The sequence below is a fragment of the Suncus etruscus genome, chromosome 14 (genome assembly GCF_024139225.1).
Source record: "Suncus etruscus isolate mSunEtr1 chromosome 14, mSunEtr1.pri.cur, whole genome shotgun sequence".
Taxonomy (NCBI): domain Eukaryota; kingdom Metazoa; phylum Chordata; class Mammalia; order Eulipotyphla; family Soricidae; genus Suncus; species Suncus etruscus.
The window spans coordinates 60,841,323-60,865,135 of NC_064861.1; the positions used below are offsets into that span (position 1 = coordinate 60,841,323).

Consider the following 23,813-nt stretch of genomic DNA (forward strand, 5'->3'; position numbering starts at 1 on the left):
AAAACCAATATATATATATATATATATATATATATATATATATATATATATATATATATATATATATATACTCAAAAAATTTAATTTGAATATATATATATATTCAAATTAAATTTTTTGAGTATTTCACTGTTTTAAAATTAATTGTCTGGACAGAGTGTAGAACCATGAGACCCTCCACGTCTTCTAGCATGGACCTTCCCCCATGAGTACCACTGTGTGTGAATCATGTTGAAAATAATGTTTATAGTGTTTAATGAAACACTAATGGCTCCATCTCTGGAGCTGGCAGGCATCAGAGCAGGTCACACTGTCCTTCAGAGACTGACCAGCAGAATCAGCCTTAACCCAGGATGCACCAAAGCAGGTTCCCATTCCCCTGCTCCTGCTTACTCTGAACCCAGCAGCTTCCCATCACTTCCCCAGCGTGAGGTACTAGAATCTTTTGCTGGCACCAATTCTTTGGGCAGCTTTGGAGATAAAGGGTAGTTGGCTCCTCTGCAGCAGGTTATGGGGCAGCCCTAAGTCAGGGTGTCAGGGATGAGCTGGGCAAAATATCTTGGGGTTTTGGCATCTGACAGGACCCTTTTTGCAGGAGTCATTCTCACGAAAACCACAAACTTGGACCGAGAGATTCAGGCCAAATACGAAGTGGTGGTGGAAGCCCGAGACGCCCACGGCCTTCGAGGGGAATCGGGCACGACCACTGTGCTGATCACACTGAAGGACATCAATGACAACTTCCCCGTGTTCACCCAGAGTGAGCTCCCCATGGGGCCCAGAGCCTGGGGGCTCTGGGTAGAGGGAAGGGCCTATAACTGCACCCCCACATCATGTACTCCTTTAGGCTAGAGGGAAGCAAGAGGGCTCATTCCCACAATTACTCATCCATGATCCTATAGACTCAGGAGAATGCCCATGAGTAAGGATGAGGGTTTGGTAAAGCTCCAGGACCCCCACCCCAAAAATGTCTCACCCTACAGCAAAGGGGCTGTACCTCCAGTGCTGGATTTCTGTACCCATATTCCCTGTGGGGGGTAGTGGGTAGGAGGGGGATTGCCAGTTCCTGAAAGCTGCAATTAATGCTTCTGGAATCTTCAGGTACCCCCAAAGAGATTGACTCAAAGGGCTGGAGTGCATTTGCAAGTAGGGGCCCCAAATTTCTCCCTGGTTTTCCAGGGTATCTCCCCAACTTCAATCAGTACCTGGCTTACAGAAAGTGCCCGGTCACTGGAGAGTTGGGGAGACAAACAGAGCCCTATTACCTGGCAACCCCCAAATTCCAGGCAGTCTCATCCCTGTCAGTATTATTTTTCTTGTCTCAGTTCCTGTTCCCAAGTGCGCTCTGCTCATAGGAAGCACAGGTCTGGAGTGTCTTGCTGACCCCTGTTCTTGGGCCTATTTTGGCATCAGGCAAATACACCTTCTCGGTACCTGAGAACATCCACGTGGGAACCTCTCTGGGCTCCCTGTTCGTGGAAGACCCCGATGAACCCCAGAACCGGATGACCAAGTACAGCATCGTGCAGGGCGAGTACAGGGACACCTTCACCATTGAGACGGACTCCAGCCGCAATGAGGGCATCATCAAGCCACTAAAGGTGTGTGAGCCCAAAGAAGAGGCATCAGACAGGGGTTGGGCCCTGGCACCATCCCTGACCTTGCCCAGGATGCACGCTGGGGGGCACTAGAGTCAGTGGAGCTGGAAAAGGGGAGCCAGGGAAGAAGTACTTTAGATAGGCCAATTCCTGAGCAGATGTGGAAGCAAGGGTTAGAGTGTAAGAAGTTCTTAGGGAGATGACTCTAAGAACCTGAGGGGCAGTGAGGGGAGCAAAGGGTCCTGTGTAAGCAGGGTGGGGTGGGGTGTAGCTGGAGATAGGCAGCCAAGTTCAGCCAGACCTTTTCTCCCTTATGATCTTGGAAACCCACTTCTCTGGGTCAAAGACCCATCTGCACACAAGGTGTCCTCCCAGTCCTATCCTGCAGGGGCTAGTGCAGGGAAGAGAGAGCAGTGCAGCTCAGACAACACCAGCCTGGGCTCATGTAAGCTGTATTTCTCCCCCGGTTTCCCCCACAGCCACTGGACTATGAATACATCCAGCAGTACAGCTTCACTATAGAGGCCACAGACCCCACCATCAACCTCCGCTACCTGGGCATCAGCCCCTCCAAAAATACCGCGCGTGTTATCATCAGCGTCATCGACGTCGATGAGCCCCCCAACTTCAAGGAGCCCTTCTACCACTTCCGGCTGCCGGAGAACCAGAAGAAGCCTCTGATCGGCTCCGTGTTGGCCACAGACCCTGATGCTGCCCGGCGGAGCATTGGGTAAGAGGGCATGCAGGGGACATGAGCACTGGGTGGCAGGGAGAGACTGAGGCCAGGGCTTGGGGGAATCTAGGCCCTCTGGCCTGCCCATAGAAGTAGGATTCCTGTCTTCTACTTTGGGTCACAGATATACCTTTTCTCTTCCTCTGAACATTTTCTGGGCGTGTCTGTGAAGGCCTTTATAGGCATATCCTCACCCTCCTCAACCATGCTCCAGCCCTTCAGAGGAACATCTTTGTAAGCTATTCTGCTCTTTTTTTCTCTCTCTTTTTTTCATTTGTTTTAAGGCCACAGCAGGTGGAGCTCAGTGCTTTATTCCAGGGACCAAATGGGGTGTAGGGAATCAAACCCAGGTTGGCTGATTGCAAGGCAGGTGCACTGCCCATTGTACTAGCCAACCTAGCACTTTCTTTTCTTTTGCTGATGTAACAATTATATCTTCTTATATATATATATATATATATATATATATATATATATATATATATATATATATATATATAATTTAAGTAAGATGATCATATTTGGGTTACAGTCATAACCAGAACACCCCCTTCACCAGTGTAACATTACCCCCTCCCCCTTCCTATCCCCTGCCTGTATTCGAGCCAGGCATTCTACTACAGTTATTTGTTTTTAAGTTCAGTAAGTTGTACTTTTTTTCCTTAAAGGATAAGAGTAAAAAAATATAGTAAAGGTGTGATAGTGGCAATCGCCATTGTTTTCATAGGTCCAGAAAAATGGGGAAAATGGGAAAAAAATCCTTGACCTGATTACAAAAAGGCCTCATCCCAGAAGTTTATTGGCATAAGACAGACTCTGGGTTCCAGGCATACCAGTCTATCCAACTCCAGTCATTCTCAAGGTCCCGGTGAAATTTTTTCACACTTTAGCTATTGTTGGTATGAGATTCTTATATTTAAATACTCTGGATTCTGTGCATTTCTTTCATCGACGTCAGGCTCCACAATTATATCTTCTATGTCAGTTTTTTTCCTTTTCCTCCTCCTCCTCTTCTTCCTCCTTCTCTTCCGCCTTCTTCTCATCTTCTTCCTCCTCTGCAAAGACAGCCACATGCAGCTTCCATCACTGCTGCTCAAGTTCATGATCCCCTTCTTCCTCCTTCACACTGTCACTCTTGTCTCACTCATCCCTGTATTCTTTCTAGACTTTTCTACCATTCTTCCCCCCCCTGGGCTGGGTGGCAGATCCCGTCATACTAGTGTCTTCCTAGCAAGCTCTCCTTTCTATCAGTTGTAGCTGCTGCTCCAGTTGATGTCACTGCTTTCTGGACTCTTGTCTAGGCTTTTGTGCCAAGAGTGGCAGTGTTTTCTTGGCTGGTGTGGCCTGACTTTTTTTTCTGTAAAGGAAGGTATTACCTCCTTTGTTGGCATTGTGGTGACATTAGCCAAAGTCCCTTTTTATCTCCTTCATTACTAACTTTTTCTTCCTCATCATCATCACTGTCTTCTCCTCCCTTATGTGGGGATAGATACTCCATTGCCTTGAGATATTTTTGTTGTGTTTTTACTGATCTTTGGGCACTTCACTTGAATGTGGCTTGCCCAGAGGAACCTGAGAGACATCATGGGGGTTACTGGAACTGAAAGGCCTGGAGAGAATCTGAAAGACCATAAGCAAGGACTCAAGACTGTGTCCAGATTTTAACACTGTTACCATAGGTTTGGGGGCCATAACCAGCAGTGCTCAGTTCTTACTCTGTGCTCAGGGTCCATTCCTGGCAAGGCTCAGGTGATCATTTTTGATACCAGGAATCAAACCCAAACTGGTTAAGTATTAGCTAGTCCCTTCCCAGCTATCCTATCTCTCTGGTCATTCTGACTAGGCTCTTTTCAGCTTCTTCATCTAGATTTGAAATTTAAAATATTGCATATTTATAAATATATTATCTTTAATATGCCATATTTCAGGGGCCAGAGAGTTATTACAGAAGGGAGGGCACTTGCCTTTTACATGGTCAACTTGGGTTTGATTCCTAGCTCCCCATATGACCCCCAAGCCCTGTCAACAGTTGATCCGTGAATTCAATAAAGCTGAGCACTACTGGGTGTAGGCTCCAAACCAAAAACATATAGTTAAAAATATTTCTGGTATCAATGACCTCTTCTGATCTGCAGGTGGAGGCTTCTTTAATATTAGAAAAGTTTTCCTTTATTGCTCCTTTTGTTATGTCTCCTGCTCTATTTGTTCTGGCAATTTTCTCTGTAGAAGTAAATGTCTACATTGGGGGAAATACTTTTTTTTTTTTTTTTTTTTTTTTTTTTTTGGTTTTTGGCCACATCCTGTGACGCTCAGGGGTTACTCCTGGCTATGCTCAGAAGTTGCTCCTGGCTTCTTGGGGGACCATATGGGACGCCGGGGGATCGAACCGCGGTCCGTGCGCAGGCAAGGCAGGCACCTTAGCTCCAGCGCCACCGCCCGGCCCAAAGAGTAACTTTTTTTTTTTTTTTTTTGGTTTTTTGGGCCACACCTTGCTCAGGGGTTACTCCTGGCTATGTGCTCAGAATGGCTTGGGGGACCAATGGGACGCCGGGGGATCGAACCGCGGTCCGTCCTAGGCTAGGCAGGCACCTTACCTTTAGCGCCACCGCCCGGCCCCTGGGGGAAATACTTTTAAGTATCTAAAAATTTTTAAGCATTACTGGAAATAGTATCTGATACAGTGTATACATTATCTTCTCTTGTCAGCTCTTTATATCCTTTTTTTTTGATTTCTTGAAGAACTTTCCAGATTATTCCTTCACAAATTAAATTTCCATTTGTTACTTCTTACATCTCCCAAAAGGGACTGTCTCTGTACCACATGGATAACAGTGGAGAAAGGGGAGTCGGGGGAGGAGAAAATGACAGCCTCATACTATATCCAGTTGAGGTTATTAGATACTTGAAAGAACCACAGAACCCATGAATCTCTCTCACTTCTCGACAGATACTCCATCCGCAAAAGCAGCGACAAAGACCAGTTCTTCCGAATAAACAAACAAGGGGACATTTATAACGAGAAAGCACTGGACCGAGAGATATACCCTTGGTATAATCTGACTGTGGAGGCCAAAGAGCTGGACTCTCATGGTGAGTCACCCAGGGTCTGTTTCCTTTGTTTGAAGTCGCAGAACCTGACATTTGGGATCTCTGGAGCTAAGAAAGGCTCCTGCTGAAGCTCCATTTGTCTGGGGTCCTTGGATCCTGCATTACCAGCTAGATCAATACCCTCTGTGTCACCCAAAACATGGTGAGAAGAGTAGGATATTGGATACTACTACCAGACCAAGCCTGGATCATTCCAACTGATTGACTGTTGAGAAAGTCTAGAAAAGAAACAGGATGTTGGGCAGCCATGATGAGAACCAGCCCATGGTACTTCTAAAATAGGCCTCAGATCTCTCTGCCTGGAGATTCTTGTCCAGAGAGCCAGAAATGCATCCACTTAAGGAAGGGATGCTGGACCAGAGTGATAGTACAGCGAGTAGGATGCATGCCTTGCTCACGGTCAACCCAGGTTTAATATAGCATACTATATGGTCCCCTGAGCCCTCCAGGAGTAATTCTTTATATATATATATATATATATATTAATAATTTTTATTTTGACCAAAGTGGTTTACAAATCATTCACAGTAGTATTTCAGGTACATAGTGACATTGAATCAGGGGCATTCCCACCACCAATGTTGTCCTTCCTCCACCCCAGTTCTCAGCCTGCATCCCATATCGCTCCTCCTTTGCCTCCCGGCTGCTAGCTAGTACAAGTGGTCCCTTCTGGGTCTAGCCTGTTGTAGATTGGGTATCGTTTCTGTTGTAGTTGGCTCCAGGAGTAATTCTTGAGTCTAGAGCCAAGAGTAACCCCTGAGCATTTCTGGGTGTGGTTCCCCACCAAAAAAAAAAAAGTGGTTTGGTTATGTGGTTTGGTTTTTATTATTGTTGATGCTCATGGGGAGGCCATACCCTATAGTGCTCAGGGCCAATTCCTGCCTCTGTGTTCAGGAGTGATCTCTAGCAGTGCTCAGGGATCTGTACCAGGGATTTAAACTGGTTTAGAAAGGTGCTAAGCACTTTAACCCCTGTACTCTCAGGCCATGAGCAAGCTTTTATTAGCATGAAAAAGGCTAAATTAGGGATTAGTCTGTTGAATTCCAACTAGAAAACAGCTTCACCTCTGGGATTCTTCCTATCTAGGAAGGGCTGTCCCCTCTGCCAAAGGCCCAAAGCACTTGTCTCCATGAGGCACTTCCACCCACCCACCAGGAAGAGGGATCCCATCTCCACTGTCCTTGGGAGGGCATGACTTTGCCAGGCCCTACTGGACTACCCTGGAGGACCCCTGCTTCCTGCTGGACTTTCCTAAACTCCCCATGTGACCATCAGGCCAATCCCAATAGATTCCTGTATGTTTTCCAGATCAATCTTGACCCTTTAATTCCCCTCTATCATCTTATGCATAGAGTTTTTACCCTTTATAAGTAATAGCTTGTTGCTTGGTTTTATTTTATGGCCACACCTGAGCTCATGACTTACTCCTAGCTCTGTGTGTGTGTGTGTGTGTGTGTGTGTGTGTGTGTGTGTGTGTGTGTGTGTGTGTGTGTGTGTGTGTGTGTGAAAAACAGGAGCCAGGGAGACAACTAAAAGAGCAGGTGCATTTTCCTTACAGACACAAAGACCTGAGTTCCATCCCTGTCCACATGATACCACCCCCCATCCCTGGCAATGCTAGATGTAGCACCACTGCCCTCCAGCTTCACTAAGCCCAAGTAACACTAACCCCGAGAATTGAACCATTTAGCTCAGTTTGCCAAGTTTTCCTGGGAATGGACCCAGGTTCCTTGAGTATTGCCTGGGAACCCCTCAAAAATTATAACTCATAATTCAAATGGAAAATACAGAAAAGGAAAAGAAAATTATACCCCTATAATGCCACCATACGAAGATAATTACTATTAGCACATTGGTATATGTTTCGAATTCACATTTTTATACAAGTGAGATAATAATATTTGCATCAAAATCGTATTGTACATTATTATTATTTCAAAATCATGTTCATGGTGCTAAAGTGTTTCCTTTAAAATGCATTTAAAAGCTCTAATAGGGCTGGAGAGTGGGTAGGGCGCTTGCCTTAAACATAGCCAACCTGGGTTCGATTCCTGGCATCCTATATGGTCCTTGAGCACCGCCAGGAGTAATTCCTGAATGTAGATCCTGAAGTAGTGTAGATCCAGAAATAACCTCTGAGCACTGCTAAATGTTTCCCAAAACCCCAAAATTAAAAATAAACAAAAGCTCTAATATGGAGTGGGATATGGATCAGTGAGCTTTGCATGTGGGAGTTCCCTGTTCAGTTCCCAGCACTACATGATTCCTTGAGCACCAAATTGAGAGTATCCATCCAAGTGTGATGCCCCCCCCCAAAAAAAAAAGAATTTACAAGGGCTTCTAAATTTGCCACATACTATCTTCTTTTAAAGTGGAATAATTTATTTCTTAGCACAATTCCACTTAGATTGTTGGTTCTTGAAATTGTAATTAACGAACTCTAATTGGGACATGTCACATTGAACATTGTAATTACTCAAAATAATGACTAAAATTTAATTATTCAATTACTTAGTAGTCAAAATGCTGGATTAAGTTAATTTAGATATTCTGTTCACTTAAGCTGTTTACCCTTTTTGATTCTGGCAAGTAATACTTGGGTAGAAATGAAGTTTTATCCCTTCTTTCTTCCTTTCATTCCTTTCCAGAGCCTCCAAAGGCTCAGTCCCTTCTGCCTACTGAAAGGGCTCCTCTTAGGCTCCCATCTATACACCCCTCCCTTCTGCAAGTGATGACCAGTATGTTCCCTTACAGGGAATCCCACGGATAAAGAATCCATTGTGCAGGTTCATATTGAAATTTTGGATGAAAACGACAATGCTCCGGAGTTTGCCCAGCCCTATGAGCCCAAAGTGTGTGAGAACTCGGTGAAGGGCAAGGTGAGTCTAGCTTGGGAAGGGGCAAGGCAGCGTCCCCAACCCACTGGGGGGCTAGCTGAGGGTCAACATCTCCCATCCCACAGTAGGCTCTCTGAATTTCAAGTACCCTACATGACAGCCCAGGGAAAGGACAATGTTGTCACTTTCTAACATGTGAAGAAACTGAGGATCAGAGAATCCATGGGACATGTCACTTGGCAAGGGAAGGGATGGTAGAAAGAGGGCTTTGGGGCGGATCATTTAAGTTAACGTTGTAGGTGAAAGGCGGTGGGAGTCAGGTCTGAGTGAAGATTTTTGCTACTAATCCCCAATCTTCCACACTCCAGCTGGTGGTGCAGATCTCAGCTATTGATAAAGACATAACTCCACGAGATGTGAAGTTCCGATACTCCCTGAACACCGAGAGCAGCAACTTCACTCTCACGGATAACTACGGTGAGGATTACCCTACCAGTCAGCCTGGCTCTTTGCTGCTTTGTACATTTGAGTCCGAGAGTGACTAGGACAGTGAACAAGCCCAGGAACTGACCCGCTGTCCCTGGGAGTTTCCATATATGGCAGTGAGAGTCCCCAGATCAGACTGAGAGATCCTCAGGGCCTGCCCATCTCCCTTAGATGTTCAGGTCAGGAAGGAGAGAACTTCGGAGGGTGCAGACAGCTGTGTTCAGAACTGCCCAAGAGACTCTTTCCCACTCCCCATCTCTTCTCAGCACAGTTTACTCCGTGTCTGAATGTCATTCCCAAAGAATCAGAAATTGAAATGCAAAAGTCCCAGGATACAACAGTTTAATTTGGCTACACGGACTACTTAAATGCAGGTAGTCCTGAGCCAGAAGTACTCTAGATGGCTTCACCAATCACAGCCCAGAAAGTCCTGCCTTTTCACTGTGGCCAATCAGAGCTTCGGATGAGTGTGTGGTTAAACAGGGGCTGCCATGTTGTTTGAGTTCAGTCAATAGTAGACAGGCTTCTTCAAAGAGGTAAAAGTCTACATAGTTTACACAGAACAAACTTTGCCCTTTTCATGGGGAGGGGAATCCATGCCTGTCCCTGATAGAAAACCTGTGAATAAAGACAATCCCTGTATAGAAACAGGCATCAGCCTCTCTTAGGAAGGTTTGGGAGTAAGGTACTTGGGGGCAGCCAAGAGTAAACAGAACAGGTCTGAGCCACTGGTCAGCCTTAAAGAGCTTCTGTTGGGGTTGCAAAGGTAACTGTGTGTTCAGCTGTCATTAGTAGAAAATAAAGTGTCAATAATTATCCATATGATCAATCCCATGTCCACCCCAGTCTCACATCAACTGATTAGGTCAGCTAAGAGTTACCTCCAAGACAGCCTATATGTAACCAGGAGACAAGCCTATTAGTCTCAAATTCACTTACAGCAGGAATGTCCTGATATAGTTTTCAGTGTTAGATTAGAAACCTCTCATTAGTCTCCTAAAGTATCTCTAGTCACATCAACACTATTATTGATTATAATGATAATTATAATAGTTATAAGGCTGCTTGAGAATGAAATCCATTAAACTCGCTGTATTTCAAAATATACTCCACTCATAGTACATATCTTCATCCATCTACCAGTATATTTTAAATTAAGGAATCAAGAGCAAAATACATACACTCAAAATAATTATCACCAAACATGTTGGGATCTCATTTGAAATCTAAAAGCACTTCCTGGGGCCATAGAGATCGGTAGGGCACTTGGCTTGCATGCAGCTGATCTGGGTTCAACCCCTGACATACAATCCCCTGAGCACTTCCAGAAGTCAATCCTGAGATCAAAGCCATGAATAAACCCTGAGCATGGCTGGGTGTGCCCACTCAAAAAAATGCTTCCCTTGTTTTCCACTGGTCTCCCAAAGAGGTGACCAGCTCTGGGTGAGTCTTAAAGTAGGGAATACTGGGGCCTCCCTTGTCCATCAGCTTCAAGGTCTCCAAGAATGCAAAGGCTTTTATTCCAGGAAACTGGAGATCGAAGCTGGGAACCAGAGTCCATATTTGGGCAGAAGCTTAGTCCCAATTCCAACCTGCCCAGGAAATTCTCAGTGACATCTGTCATCATTTCCTCTGCATCCACCCAGAGATGTGGACATGGTATTTAAAGTCTACCAAATTTTCAGATGGCAGATATAATCTCAGAAGTTAGTCCAAAGATCAAACAGTTTGAAAATATAATTTTTCTCCCCTGCTTGCTCGTAGAAACTTAAAACCAAACATTCCTTTTTATTGGAGTGGATTATAGAAGCAAAAGAGGTTACTGGCAAGGACCTGATATTCTTGTCAAGGCATTCTCAGAGACTGGGTGAGAGCCACCGCCCAAAATATCCTCTCTCTGGAGCCATATACACATATACCCCCATCAGAATGAGGGTCTGTCACAGTACAGGAGGACTTCCTGGAGGAAGCGGGCCAGCCATCCAGTATGAATGAGAGGGCAGGAGAGCCAGATACTGAGGTTTGAGTACTTGTTTGCAGATAACACCGCCAATATCACCGTCAAGTATGGGCAGTTTGACCGGGAGCAAACCAAGGTCCACATGCTGCCAGTGCTCATCTCAGACAATGGGCGCCCAAGCCTCACGGGCACTAGCACACTGGCCATAGCTGTGTGCAAGTGCAATGAAGATGGCGAGTTCACCTTCTGCGAAGGAGTGGCGGCCCAGACAGGTGTCAGCATCCAGGCGTTGGTGGCCATCTTCCTCTGCATTCTCACCATCACAGGTCAGAGGGGGGCACCGGGTGGTAGAGGGGGAATCCAGCACCCCACTGGCCTCAGGGGCCTGGATACCAAAAAAAAAAAAAAAAAGACCTTGGACATAGAGATGTGAGGTCTGGCTCCCTAGGGGCCTGGAGAGATGGGGAGAATAGGGGCAAAAGAGCTTAAAACCCTCTCCCCCTTAAAATGTGTGGCATTAGGTTATTGAACTGGTATTTTTAGCAGTTATTGTAGACCAGGCCTCATATCTAGTAAATTTGCACTAGCTTCTCTGCTGCCACATTTTTAGCACAAAACCAGGCTATAAGAGCAACTCGACTATAAATGATCAAATAACTAGGGTCAGGAAGATGGCTTCAAGGGTTGACATGAAGGCTTTCCACCCAGGATACCCAGGTTTGACCCGTGACACTGCAAGATTCTCCAACAACACTGGAAGAAACACTCTCTCCCTGCCCCACAGCCCTATGCACCACTAGAAGTTTCTCAAAAGAAAACAAAATAAGATAAAATAACAGGCCGGATAAGGGAGGGTGTTTATATTTGGTTTCTATGACATGAGGCTCCCATCCCGATATCATATAAATCTTTATAATGGTCTGCACAGATGTGGGCAGGCATGCTGATCTTAAAATAGTGAGTGGATGAGGGCCAGGAGATTGTACAATAAAGGTTGACCCAGGTTCAAGTCCCAAGATTTTACCAAATTCAATCCCAACGTCCCCTGAATCTCACCTGGTGCAGTACTGGAGGCCCCTGAAAACCACAACGGATCCTCAGAGAATCTCCAGACTGCAGGGCCCATGAAGCATTGCATCCTCTAACCCTTGACCCACTAGCCCAGCTTCCAAGAGAAGCTGCTTCAGCCACAGAGGTCTATCCCCCACTCCTTTTTTTGTCCATCATCTCAGCACTGCTGTCAACAGCAGAGAACCTTCCAACTCCAACTTCCAGCTCAATCCCTTTTACAATGTATGCCTTGCTGTTAAATTGCTTTGGAAGCCACACCCTGCAATACTCAACTCAGTTCTGGGGTGGGGGGGGGGTGTCACTCCTGGGGTACTTGGGATACTATGCAGTGCCAAAACTAAAATTTGCTCCCCTGAATGTAAAACATGCTCTCCAGGCCCTTGAGCTCTCCCTCCAGTCTGCTCTTCCCCATTTCATCCCCAATCGCTGGCCTCCTGTCCTATGGACGTGCCCTTGGGTCTGTGCTGCCTGATGCAAAGGCAGAAAATGAAGCTGCAGAGAGATGGGTTGAGACAAGCAGGTGGGAAAGGACTTGAAGAAATCTCTCTGTTCCCGTCACCACCCCATGAATGTTGACCACAGCCTGGAGGCTCCTCTTGTGGTCCCGGGAATTTGCTGAGAGTCAACGGGGTGGGAGGCCGAGCCAGCTGCCTTTTGACTAACTCTGGCGTCTTCTTCTCGCAGTGATCACCCTCCTCATCTTCCTGCGCCGCCGGCTCCGAAATCAGGCCCGGGCACACAGCAAAAGTGTGGCCGAGATCCACGAGCAACTGGTCACCTACGACGAGGAGGGCGGCGGCGAGATGGACACCACGAGCTACGATGTGTCGGTGCTCAACTCGGTGCGCCAGAATGAGGGAACAGGGTCCATGGGGGCAGCCAAGCCGCCCCGGGCTGCTCTGTACGCTCAGGTGCAGAAGCCTCCACGGCATGTTCCTGGGGAGATGGCCACGATGATCGAGGTGAAGAAGGATGAGGCGGACCACGACGGCGGGGGCCCGCCCTACGATACTCTGCACATCTACGGCTACGAGGGCTCCGAGTCCATCGCCGAGTCCCTCAGCTCGCTGGGCACCAACTCGTCCGACTCAGACATTGATTACGACTTCCTCAACGACTGGGGGCCCCGCTTCAAGATGCTGGCTGAGCTGTATGGCTCAGATACCCGGGAAGAATTAGGGTTTTAAAGGGGTCAGAGGGTGCCAGCCTCCAGGCCCGGACACCCAACCACAACTGCTCAGACTGGTGGGACTCCAGGTGTTGCATCCTGGTAGGGTTGTGCACTGAAGTCCCAGCCGGGCACCCCTTCCTTGTGGGTCCTAGAGACCTCATCAGTTTTGGAAGTCAGTGCCAGCTCCCCAAAAGGTCCTGGAACTCATTTCCGGGATATCGGTCCTCATGGATGAACAAGCCAGTGTAGAGATCTGTCTCAGCATGGACAACATAACCCTATGTCTGTTTTAAGGTTTCTTCTGGCCCTTCAGAACAGCTCTGCTCATTCACTGTCTGGGTTAAGGGCTGCCCCGGAACCCCTGGACCCTCTATGAGGCTGGAGATGTTCTGGGCCTTTCTTCCTCAAGGTATAACTTGGGGGTGGTAATTACAGCTCAGACTCAGGGGAGACAAACCACCAACCTCCTTACACACACCCCAAACCTCTCACCTGTTCCCCCTGCCATTCCCTAACCTTCCAGAGCAGGAAGGGCCTTTCTGCAGCTTCCTACTGTGGGTGCTGTGGTCCCCTGGGTGCCCTTAAGCCAAGCTGCACTGCACAGCCAAAGTTCATTCACTTAAAACTGGAGAAGTGACAGGTTGACTTTGACAGCAACTGTGAATTCCTACTGGAGGGGACAGCCAATTTCTGGGGCAAAGGTTGGCAGAGTATCTGTAACCCCAATCTGCTCATCCATCAGTGCCCCTGCAGTTTTGCCTGGGAAGTGGGGCAGCTGTTCCCAGAGCAAAAAGCCTTGCCCCATCTCTGCCTTTCCTGGTCACTCATACAAGCTCTTTCTCTTCTTCACTGTGGGGGAGAAGGCTTCCCAACCCCCATCTCTTTACACATGGCTTGACTTTAGAGGCATCCTGTATACAGCCTACCACAACCCAGACATTCTGCATAACAGAGCCGAATCATCTGCCTTCACACCTCATTGTTGCCCCATCTCAGGGAATCCCAGCTGGGCCTCTTCCCACCTCACCCTACAGAAGGCAGAGCCCCTGGCCAGCCCACATCCTGCGCTTAGCCACACAGCTCCCACTGGAACCTTCTACTGTGCATTCACCCTAGGGAGGAGGCTACCTGCGGTCAGAGGGGCAAGGAGGAAAGATCCAGGCTGGGACTTAACCCTCCTTATCCCCTGGGGTGCTGCCACACTAGCCAGGACCACACTGGAGTCTGGGGAATGTTGATAATATTGTTGCTTTAACCCATAATTTTTCACAATTATTTTACTAATAATACTTACATGTTTCTAGCTCTCACAAGCATATAGAATAAGGGGTTCACACAATAAGCTGGTTTATAGTTATATTTAGGTTAACTTTTTAATTCAGGGTTTTTAGTTAAACAGATTCCCATAATCTCTGTTCTTATCATTGTAGTAATTGCTCTGGAAATGACTGTTAGTGTCTGGGATGTACTGTATTTTTTTTTAAATCTAAATAAAGTCTTTGACATTTCTCTATGTCTGAAGATGAATGCTCATGTACACTCATCCATACATACCACTGCCTTTGTCCAGTGTGCAGCTTGACAACACTAATGGAGGTCTGACTTTATGTTAGAGTATAGACTCCAGCATCAGCACAGCCTACACAACCTCCAGAAGTGAGGCCAGGGTACCCTCATGTCAGTCTCAGTCCTGAAATTAAGAATGGATGAAGTTCAGTTCTGCAAGTTTCCTGCCCCTAGATTCCTGTCAGCCAAGTTTCTGGACAGGTCTTCCCCCAGGGTGACAAACTGCTCTAGACAAACTTCTTAGAGAGCTCTTGGACCATTCTGTGGTCATTTCTTTTTTTTGTTTTGTTTTTTTTTTGTTTGTTTGTTTTTGGGCCACACCCGGCGGTGCTCAGGGGTTACTCCTGGCTGTCTGCTCAGAAATAGCTCCTGGCAGGCACGGGGGACCATATGGGACACCGAGATTCGAACCAACCACCTTTGGTCCTGGATCAGCTGCTTGCAAGGCAAACGCCGCTGTGCTATCTCTTCGGGCCCGGTCATTTCTATTTTATTCTAACTCCTTTTTACTTTTTTGGGGTGGGGGAGCCACACCCAGAAATACTCAGGAATCACTTCTAATGGTGCTCAAGGGACCATATGGAATTCTGGGAATCAAACCTTACCTGCTATGTTATCTCTCTAGCCCCTCCTTGCAATTACCTTTTCAATCTATTGGATATTTGGGAATGTCTCATTTTATTTCCATCTATTTGACACGTTTTCTTATCATCACTGATTTTTATTTAATTGTGGCCAAGGATCATTACTTTTATCACTTTAATCACTGTATTGAGTATTGAGTCTTGTTTTATGTCCTGACACTTATTTTATCTTGAAGACTATCCATGTGCATTAGATAAGAATTTATTTTCTACAGGTCTAGCTAACTTAAATTTAGATCATTTAAGTGTCAGGCAAGTCTTTTATTTACTCATTTATTTTTGTCAATAGCATGCCCATTATTAAAAGTAAAATAGTGGAAGCTCCAATTCTGTGCCTTTCTTATATAAACAGTGTCTTTTGTAAAAACACAAACACACACATTATGTACAGTGGGATCCTAGAGTATGTATGCATCCTACCAATATTTTCTTTTTGACTGAGCTGCTTATTTCTTTCATGTTTAATGTAATTACTGTTAAGTTTAGATTTATGTCTGCTATTTCCTTCCTTCTTATAATGCTAAGTTGATATTTTCTAGTGTTTCATTTTAATTATCTTGTCGTGTCATTTATCATCTTTACTTTCTTAGTGGTTCTGCTAAAACCACAATATCTTACATCTTAACTTATAACAATTGTTAGAAAATGTACTGATCTTGAATATACAGTTTATAAAACTTGACTCCTGTAACATTCCCATTCCTTCTTCCTTCTCTTGTAGTATCATTGTGAAATATGCATAGCAACAGAATCCATTCATTTGTCTTTTAAGTAATATAGACAGGAAAGGAGACTAATCATATATAGTTATACAGACATTTATCTGATATTCCAGCTTGCTGATTCTTTTTCAGCTAACTCCTATCTGTTGCAGACTCTGAGGAAACTTTTCATTTTACCCATTTAGCACCAAAAACTTCTACTTTGGTTCCTTATTATTTCAACCTCTTTATTAAAATTCTCTATTAGGGAAGTATCATTCCCACACTGCCTTAGGCATAGTTTCTTCTAGTTCTGTAAACATATTTGAAATAACTGTTTTTCTTTTTTTGTTTTTGTTTTTCTTTTTGGGTCACAACTGGCAGCGCTCAGGGGTTACTCCTGGCTCTGTGCTCAGAAATGGCTCTTGGCAGGCTTGGGGGACCATATGGGATGCCGAGAATTGAACCAGGGTCCATCCTCAGTTGCCGGCATTCAAGGCGAACTCCCTACTGCTGTGCTATTGCTCCTGCCCCTGGAATAACTGGGTCTAACTGTCAATGAAGTCATTTGGGTTTCTTCAGGCATTGTTTCTATTGACTGACTGCCTCTTGGAATGGGTGTCATTTTTATATGCCTCCTAACCTTTGTATGACACTGATATGTTAAGTAACCAAATATGGCATTTGTGAGAAGCAGATTCCCCTCTTCTGGGGTTGACCATTGTTTGGGGGTTTTATTGTTGCTGCAATGATGTCTTTCCTATACAAATGCAGCCAGGTTTTCACTCTTAGATATGAATGAACATGGAAGTTTCTGCTTAGATTATGTCAGTTAATGATCGCAGAGAGATGAATTTAAATGTCTCAAATCTGTAAGTTTCTCACCATTTGTTGAAAGATAATGTAAATGTTGGGGAACTCCTTTCTTGGTTCAAACAGCTGACAACTTTGCCTTCACCTTCACTTTCTGACTACACTGAGCCATGAAGTAAGTCAGAGGTAAATGCCTAGACCTTCTTGAGTCTTCTGCACATATTCACAGCCCTGCACATGTGAGGAGTCTTTAAGACTTTTAGACACACTTCTCAGGGGCTGACAAGATGGCGCTAGAGGTAAGGTGTCTGTCTGCCTTGCAAGCGCTAGCCAAGGAAGGACCGTGGTTCGATCCCCTGGCGTCTCATATGGTCCCCCCAAGCCAGGGGCAATTTCTGAGCACTTAGCCAGGAGTAACCCCTGAGCATCAAATGGGTGTGGCCAGAAAAAAACAAAAATTAATTAATTAATTAATTAATTTTAAAAAAAAGAAACTTCTCAGAGCCCTCTGGGGACAGCTCATTGCCCAATTTTTCCTATTAAAGATGTTTTGATCTGTGTCTTGTTTATCTTAGATACTGACACTGCCTTGGGCAACTGCAAAAAAAGTGATTATCACTGATTTTTTAGAGCAGATGACTGCAGAAGAAAGATTTTAGGGGCTGGAGCAACAGTGTTGTGGATAAGGTGTTTGTCTTGCATGTGGGTTTGATCCCTAGCACTACATATGGTCCTCTGAGCCTACCAGGAATGATCCCTGAGCATAGAGTTTGGAGTAAGCAGTGAACCCTGCCAGACATGGCCCTAAAACTTAAAAATTCAAAACAAACCAGGAAAGGTTTGTTTTTTGTTTTGTTTTTTGTTTTTTGTTTTTTTGGTTTTTTGTTTTTGGTTTTGGGGCCACACCCAGCTGTGCTCAGGGGTTATTCCTGGCTCTCCTGGCTGTCTGCTCAGCAATAGCTCCTGGCAGGCACCGTGCGACCATATGGGACACCGGGATTCGAACCAACCACCTTTGGTCCTGGATCAGCTGCTTGCAAGGCAAATGCCGCTGTGCTATCTCTCCGGGCCCAGGAAAGGTTTATGATCAGTGCCTAGACTCTGCTCTCTGTGTTGAGAAAATCCCTGAGACAACAGCTCTCTCCCAGCCCTGGAGAGAGAAAGGCTGGACTCCTGCATGCTTGGCCACTCCCACAAAAAGTCAAGGAAAGATGGAGCTCACTGCATTGAACTTACTTTCGCATTGGCCATAGCCTGAGTAATCCTTGATGTGGAAGGTTAAATATTAATTTCTTTTATAGAATCTAGTCCCCAGAAGACTTGTCCAGCAAAATAACAGGATACACCAAATAGAAAATTTACTTTAACATCTCTATCTGAGGGCCAGAGAGATAGCACAGTGATAGGGTGTTAGCCTTGCATGCAGCCAACCCCAGACAGACCCTGGTTGAATTCCTGGCATCCCATATGGTCCCCTGAGCCTGCCAGGATCAATTTCTGAGTGAAGAGCCACAAGTAACCCCTGAGTGCCGCCAGTTGTGACCCAAAATACAAAATAAAGAGCCAATGTTTTTTTCTTTAAAAATATCTATCTGTACTGTACTTACACAAAATAACTGATCAAAAGCAACACATTTGGTAAATGCAAGGTGAAAGATAAAGAGAAAAATGTTTCAGTTACATGCATTCTTTGTGGCAATTGATTCTAATTCTCTTCATCATTTCTTTCAACTTTCACTTTATATTTGCAAACTAGAATCAGAAAAATTGCCAAATGGCTTTTCAAAGCCTTAGAAACTATTTTGTTTCACCTCTAGATAATGGCACTATCTAGCCTAGAAAATCCTTTCCTCTTACATGTAGCTAGCAATAGCTAGAAGCTAGCAATAGCACTGGGCTTATGAAGCAAAAGCGTAAATAAAATTGCCAGCCCTGTATCATTTTTGGCTACACAGCTTGACAATGGGATTTGGGTTGACCCACATGCCCCAGAGAAGTGGCAGCAATTGCTCTATAGTAGAAAATTTCACAAAATGTATTTGAGGAAGGCTATCAGAACTCCAGATTCCCTATCCAATTCAGGGTGTGCTAGAAATAAAAGGCCACCAATGCCTGAATGGCAGAGACTGACCACGCCTAGACTCACCCCTAGTAGTTCTCAAGACTTATCAGACTAAACCAATTAAAATATCCAGACCCCAGAAAATAAAGGTCTGTCTCCACAACTAAGCTCCTTGCAAAATACCAGGATGGCCACTGAATCTCCCAGGATAGACTAGTTGAGGCTCACAACTCTGGAATGGGGGCAGAAATAGGGGCAGGCAGATAACCCTTTCTGACACAGCAGTCCACAACCCCATCCAGCTCCTTCTGACAAGCAGCCAACCGAGTTCCACAACTAAACCTTATGAAACTGTTAAGCCACCAAATTTCTCCAGATCTAAAGATTGCATGGTGTGTATGTGGCCACCTATGTGACGCCTCAAAATTTCATAGTACTGTCAGAACAGTAGGTTTAAAAAAAATCTTATGAGAAAGTTTCATCAAAGACCATCAAGCTTAGTGAGTCTAACAGGAACACAGAATGGTCAACTAGCACCAACTGCAACCCAGAAAATCCTTAGACACTGACTTTAGTAACACCATGGATATAACAATCTTTACAAATTGATGCCTATTGATTTAACAATATGAAGTAAATTTGTTTATGCCTTCAAGGGGGCAGGCTAGGGTAGTGGGTGGAAAACTGGGGACACTGGTGGAGGGAAGGTCACACTGAAGAGAGGATTAGTATTAGAACATTTAATGCCTGAAACTAATTTACCAAGTATTATGAATTTAAATCACAGTATTAATAAAATTAAATAAAACAGTATTTAAAAAATTAAAGAAAAAATAAAATTTGTCTAGGCTCCCAAAAGAAATAAAAATTATTCACTGTAGGAGCCATCAAAAAGGGAATACTGAAGTAATCAAGGGAAACTGTCTAATAAATGCCAGAGCTAGAATGACTTTTTTTCATCCATTGAAATAAATTGTTATTAAAAATTAAAAACTATGAGGCTGGAGAAATAACATGGAGGTAAGGCCTTGCATGCAGAAGGACGGTGACTAGAATCCTGGCATCCCATATGGTCTCCTGATCCTGCCAGGAGCAACTTCTGAGCATAGAGCCAGGAGTAACCCCTGAGCACTGCTGGGTGTGACCCAAAAACAAAAAACAAAAAAAAAAATTAAAACCTACAACTTAAAATTATACAAAATTAATGTATGCAGGGATCATTAAAAATAATCTTGACATATGTTTAGTGATCTATCAAAATCAGTTTGGGGAAGTGGTAAAGATATTGTATAGGAAAGATCTTGGACATTTTGGAATTTATACCACTCATCTTTTTTTTTTTTTTTTGGTTTTGGGCCACACCCAGCAGTGCTCAGGGGTCACTCCTGGCTCTCTGCTCAGAAATAGCTCCTGGCAGGCACGGGGGACCATATGGGACACCGGGATTCGAACTAACCACCTTTGGTCCTGGATCGGCTGCTTGCAAGGCAAACGCCGCTATGCTATCTCTCCGGGCCCCATCTTTTTTTTCTTTTTCTTTTTTTTTTTTTTTACCACAGAGGTAAGTTGAGCATGCCATAGATCCAAAGGGTGCTTAGTACACTTGTTTGATGCTCAGTTTTAGAGAGGAAGTGATTTACATGTTTTAAGAATGGAAACATTTCTAATTTATTGTCTCAGCCCAGGGAATTTCATTTTTTGGATTCCCAGAGTTTTGACAAGTCTGATGCAAAATGTGTTCATTATGGTGAGTGGCAATAGCCTATTCAAGAGTAAAGACTGAAGGTCCCCAGAACTGTGAAATTAAAGGTTCTATGAAGATCTTGAATAAATATTGAAATATGCCTAGTCTTAAATAGAAAACTGATTTGAACAGAAATTGTTTGCTTTTATAAGAGAGAAGTTTTTTCATCCTCTTTCAGAGACTGGCACATTGAAATGAGGATTCTCTTGATGTTCTTTTTTATTATAACACCACAATTTAACTCATAATCTAGTCATATCAGGCATTAACTGTTTAAACATTGATCCCAACACCAGTGTGACCTTCCCCTCACCAGTGACCCCAATTCCCCATCCACCTCTCTAGCCTGCCCCCTTGCGCACACAACCTGACTTTGTATTGTTTGTTATAACACAAAGGCAAATGGATATACCAAAACTTTCATAAGTATCAATTTGCAAAATTGTTCTATTTCTCCATGGTTCTTACTAAAGTCGGTGTCTAAGGATTGACTGGGCTGTGGTTGGTGTTAGTTGAACCTTCTGTGTAACTATTGAGGTTCCCTGAGCTGGGTAAATTTCTAAGTAACTTTGCCATCAAATATCAGCAATACTACTAGACTTACACTACTATGAAATTCAGTCACATAGTCCAGGATCTATAAAACTGAAACAAATTTGGTGGTTTGACAGTTTGAGAAAGTTAAGCTGTAGAACCGAGCCATTTCTGTCTGAGGATGTTGAATGTGGCTGTGGGCAGCTGTGGTTTTGAGTAGAAAAGGGGGGGTCTGCTACCATACATTCTGAAAAGGCCCCAAAGTGATCTGCCTGGAACAGACTACCTGGGAAGATTCAGAGGCCATTATTTCCTTTGGGGGCTTAGTAAAGAGTGGGGCTGATTTTCTGCTGGGAAGATTTACAAGTAACTTTTAATTCTTGTTCATTCATGGATTTATCCCCTCTGCCCCCATTCAGAGAGTATTTCTACGAAGCCAGAATTGTCTGCAGGAGAGGAACAATGGGCACTGCAATATGGTTTCCCAAAGGAAACTCGGGGCGGTTTTCTAAACAAGGGAAACTGCTCGTTCCGGTCCACCACAGTGGAAAATGGTTCAAAGATTACAAGCAGCTTCCCACTTGGGAAAGATGCTGTAACCATGTCAGACAAGACTTTATCTTCCATGGGAGATAAGACTTGGGTAACTCTAAGTTGTGCTTTTAAGGAACATACTGAAATCCTAGGTCTCCTTCCTGACTCAGTAATTGTGGTGGAGGAATTGATCTGGGGATGACTGGCTGTCTAATTTCATGCAAACATCTAAATGCTCATAGCTCAAGTATTTATTGGTTTGTACTGACCTTTTGACTGAGTGGGTAGAGCCCTTTGCCAGCTACCAGTAATGAGTGTGAAAGCCCACAGAAATGGGAGCTAATATTTTTCTGCACAGACTCTCCAGTATATGAAGAAGACAACAAAACTTATGACCATTATCATCTCAAATGCTTTGCCCTCTAAAATTCCAAGCATCTCTCTATCTTTCTCTCTTTATTTCTCTCTTTCTCTCTCTCATACACACACATTTTCTAAATAAAACAGTTTTGTTTTATTTTACTATTCAAATACTCCTGAAATTATTTGCAGGTAGGCAATGAATCTGGGATGCCAGGGTGGAAGTCAGGACTGCCTTTACTTTCTCTGCAAAGAACTATACCTGGTGCTTCCATTAGTAGAATCTATCCCAGTGCTCCCTGAAAAGTCAGATGGTAGGAATAGGTTCCTGCACAGCAGACATCAAGTTCACAGCTGCTCTGGGGAGGTTTGTGGGTCACTAACATCCACACCATGCAAGTGCTCAGAGGCATTGCCAGTCCTGAGACTCTGGGGCAGGGGTTCTGGGGTAAGGAAGAATGTCAAGGGCACCTGTCACAGCACCTCTGTTGGCACTTCATTGATGAGACAGGGACGGCCAAGCAAGAGGGCAGAAGCATTCTCTCTCAGGGCTGCACCCGCATCATTCCCACTTCTCCCAACAACTTCAAGTTGACTTCAAGGCAGAGGATTCATTTCTGAATGTGAAACTGTATACAGACACTACAGGAATATTCAGTGCCCTCTTGGATCCATTTGACATTCTGCCCATGACCCCAAGTGTGGCCAGATAGACCAGGAACTGGGAAGGACGCAGAGTGATTCATTCTCTATTACACCTAGGTGCCTGACATATACTTTCTCGTTTAAAAAAGATATATATTTATGCCAGAAAGGGTTTCAAAGCCACACAGCATGTTAGAGACGAATCTGGGGTAGCTGCCTCTTGAGTTCCAGGAGTGGTAGGGATCTACTAACTCTTCCCTCTAAATGGAAGGTTCCAGAACCCAGATCAGAAAACAACCTGGAACTGTGATTGTGGTCCTTGAGAAATGACCACTAGGAGGCGCATGGCATCAACGAATGCTCAGCCCCAGCCAGCTGCTGGACCCAATGGTGGATCCTGATAGTCTCATAGTCTACAGGCTCCTGAGACCCTGAACCGTGATGAAGCAGCCAGATCAGGACACAGCAGCAGGGCCCCACGACCCTCCTAAATTTCATGCCATAATCCCTGAACCAAGCTCTGAAGAGGAAGTTAGGGACTTAGTTACCCCCTTCCCAGGCAGAAGTGGCACCACAGCCCCCAGCAACACCCTCTAGGAATCTCAACCCTCAGGGAACTTAGTTGGAAGCCAAGGTTTCTTAGGTTCCTAATGACTGTATTGCATGGATTATTCCTCCCTTCAGCAGAAGCCTCGGCCCTAGGGCCTACACCCAGTCTCCTGTTCTCCCAATGTATCCAAGAGCTTTCTTTGACTCTGGATCAGAAAGAGGGACCAGACCTCAGTGGCCTGATTCCAGAATCCCCTTAGGCCAAGATCAGTCTTACTGTCCTTGAGTCTAAGGTCCTCACCACTATAATCACAGATCACACATCAATCTCCTGCTAAGGACTAAAATCTAAGAAGCACACACAGGGTCTGTCTATTCCAATGGGGATTCCAGGTGATATACAAAACAGAAAATATGTGGAAGCAACAGTAATACCCAATAGTAAATTATCGATTATGCAAATTATGGCAGAAATATAAAACTATCTGGGACAGGTATGTGTGTGATTATGACATAAGATGAACAGACAGAACCAAATTATTTACAGTCATATCCCAGGTTTTTTTTTCACTAGTATATATCATATTCAGGTTTTTAAATTATGAATTAGGAAAAAATTGTTCCTTTATTCTTAATTTGGTGCTTCCAAAATTTAACTATAATCAGCATTATGTTTTTCATCAGAAAGAATTTTATT

General features: G+C 44.6%; 1 protein-coding gene and 1 long non-coding RNA gene across 2 annotated transcripts in view; one reads left to right on the top strand and one right to left on the bottom strand.

Moving 5' to 3' along the window:
- Positions 1 to 14,362, top strand: part of CDH5 (cadherin 5) — a 31,068-nt gene extending 16,706 nt beyond the window's left edge. The window contains exons 5-12 of the mRNA XM_049786355.1: positions 596 to 760; positions 1,414 to 1,601; positions 2,078 to 2,328; positions 5,279 to 5,421; positions 8,194 to 8,318; positions 8,645 to 8,753; positions 10,803 to 11,048; positions 12,478 to 14,362. Coding sequence (XP_049642312.1) covers positions 596 to 760; positions 1,414 to 1,601; positions 2,078 to 2,328; positions 5,279 to 5,421; positions 8,194 to 8,318; positions 8,645 to 8,753; positions 10,803 to 11,048; positions 12,478 to 12,980 — 1,730 coding nt within the window. The 3' untranslated portion in view covers positions 12,981 to 14,362. The remainder of the gene's footprint in view (positions 1 to 595; positions 761 to 1,413; positions 1,602 to 2,077; positions 2,329 to 5,278; positions 5,422 to 8,193; positions 8,319 to 8,644; positions 8,754 to 10,802; positions 11,049 to 12,477) is intronic.
- Positions 1 to 23,813, bottom strand: part of LOC126027485 (uncharacterized) — a 64,696-nt gene that overhangs the window by 34,239 nt on the left and 6,644 nt on the right. The gene's annotated exons all lie outside the window — the stretch shown is intronic.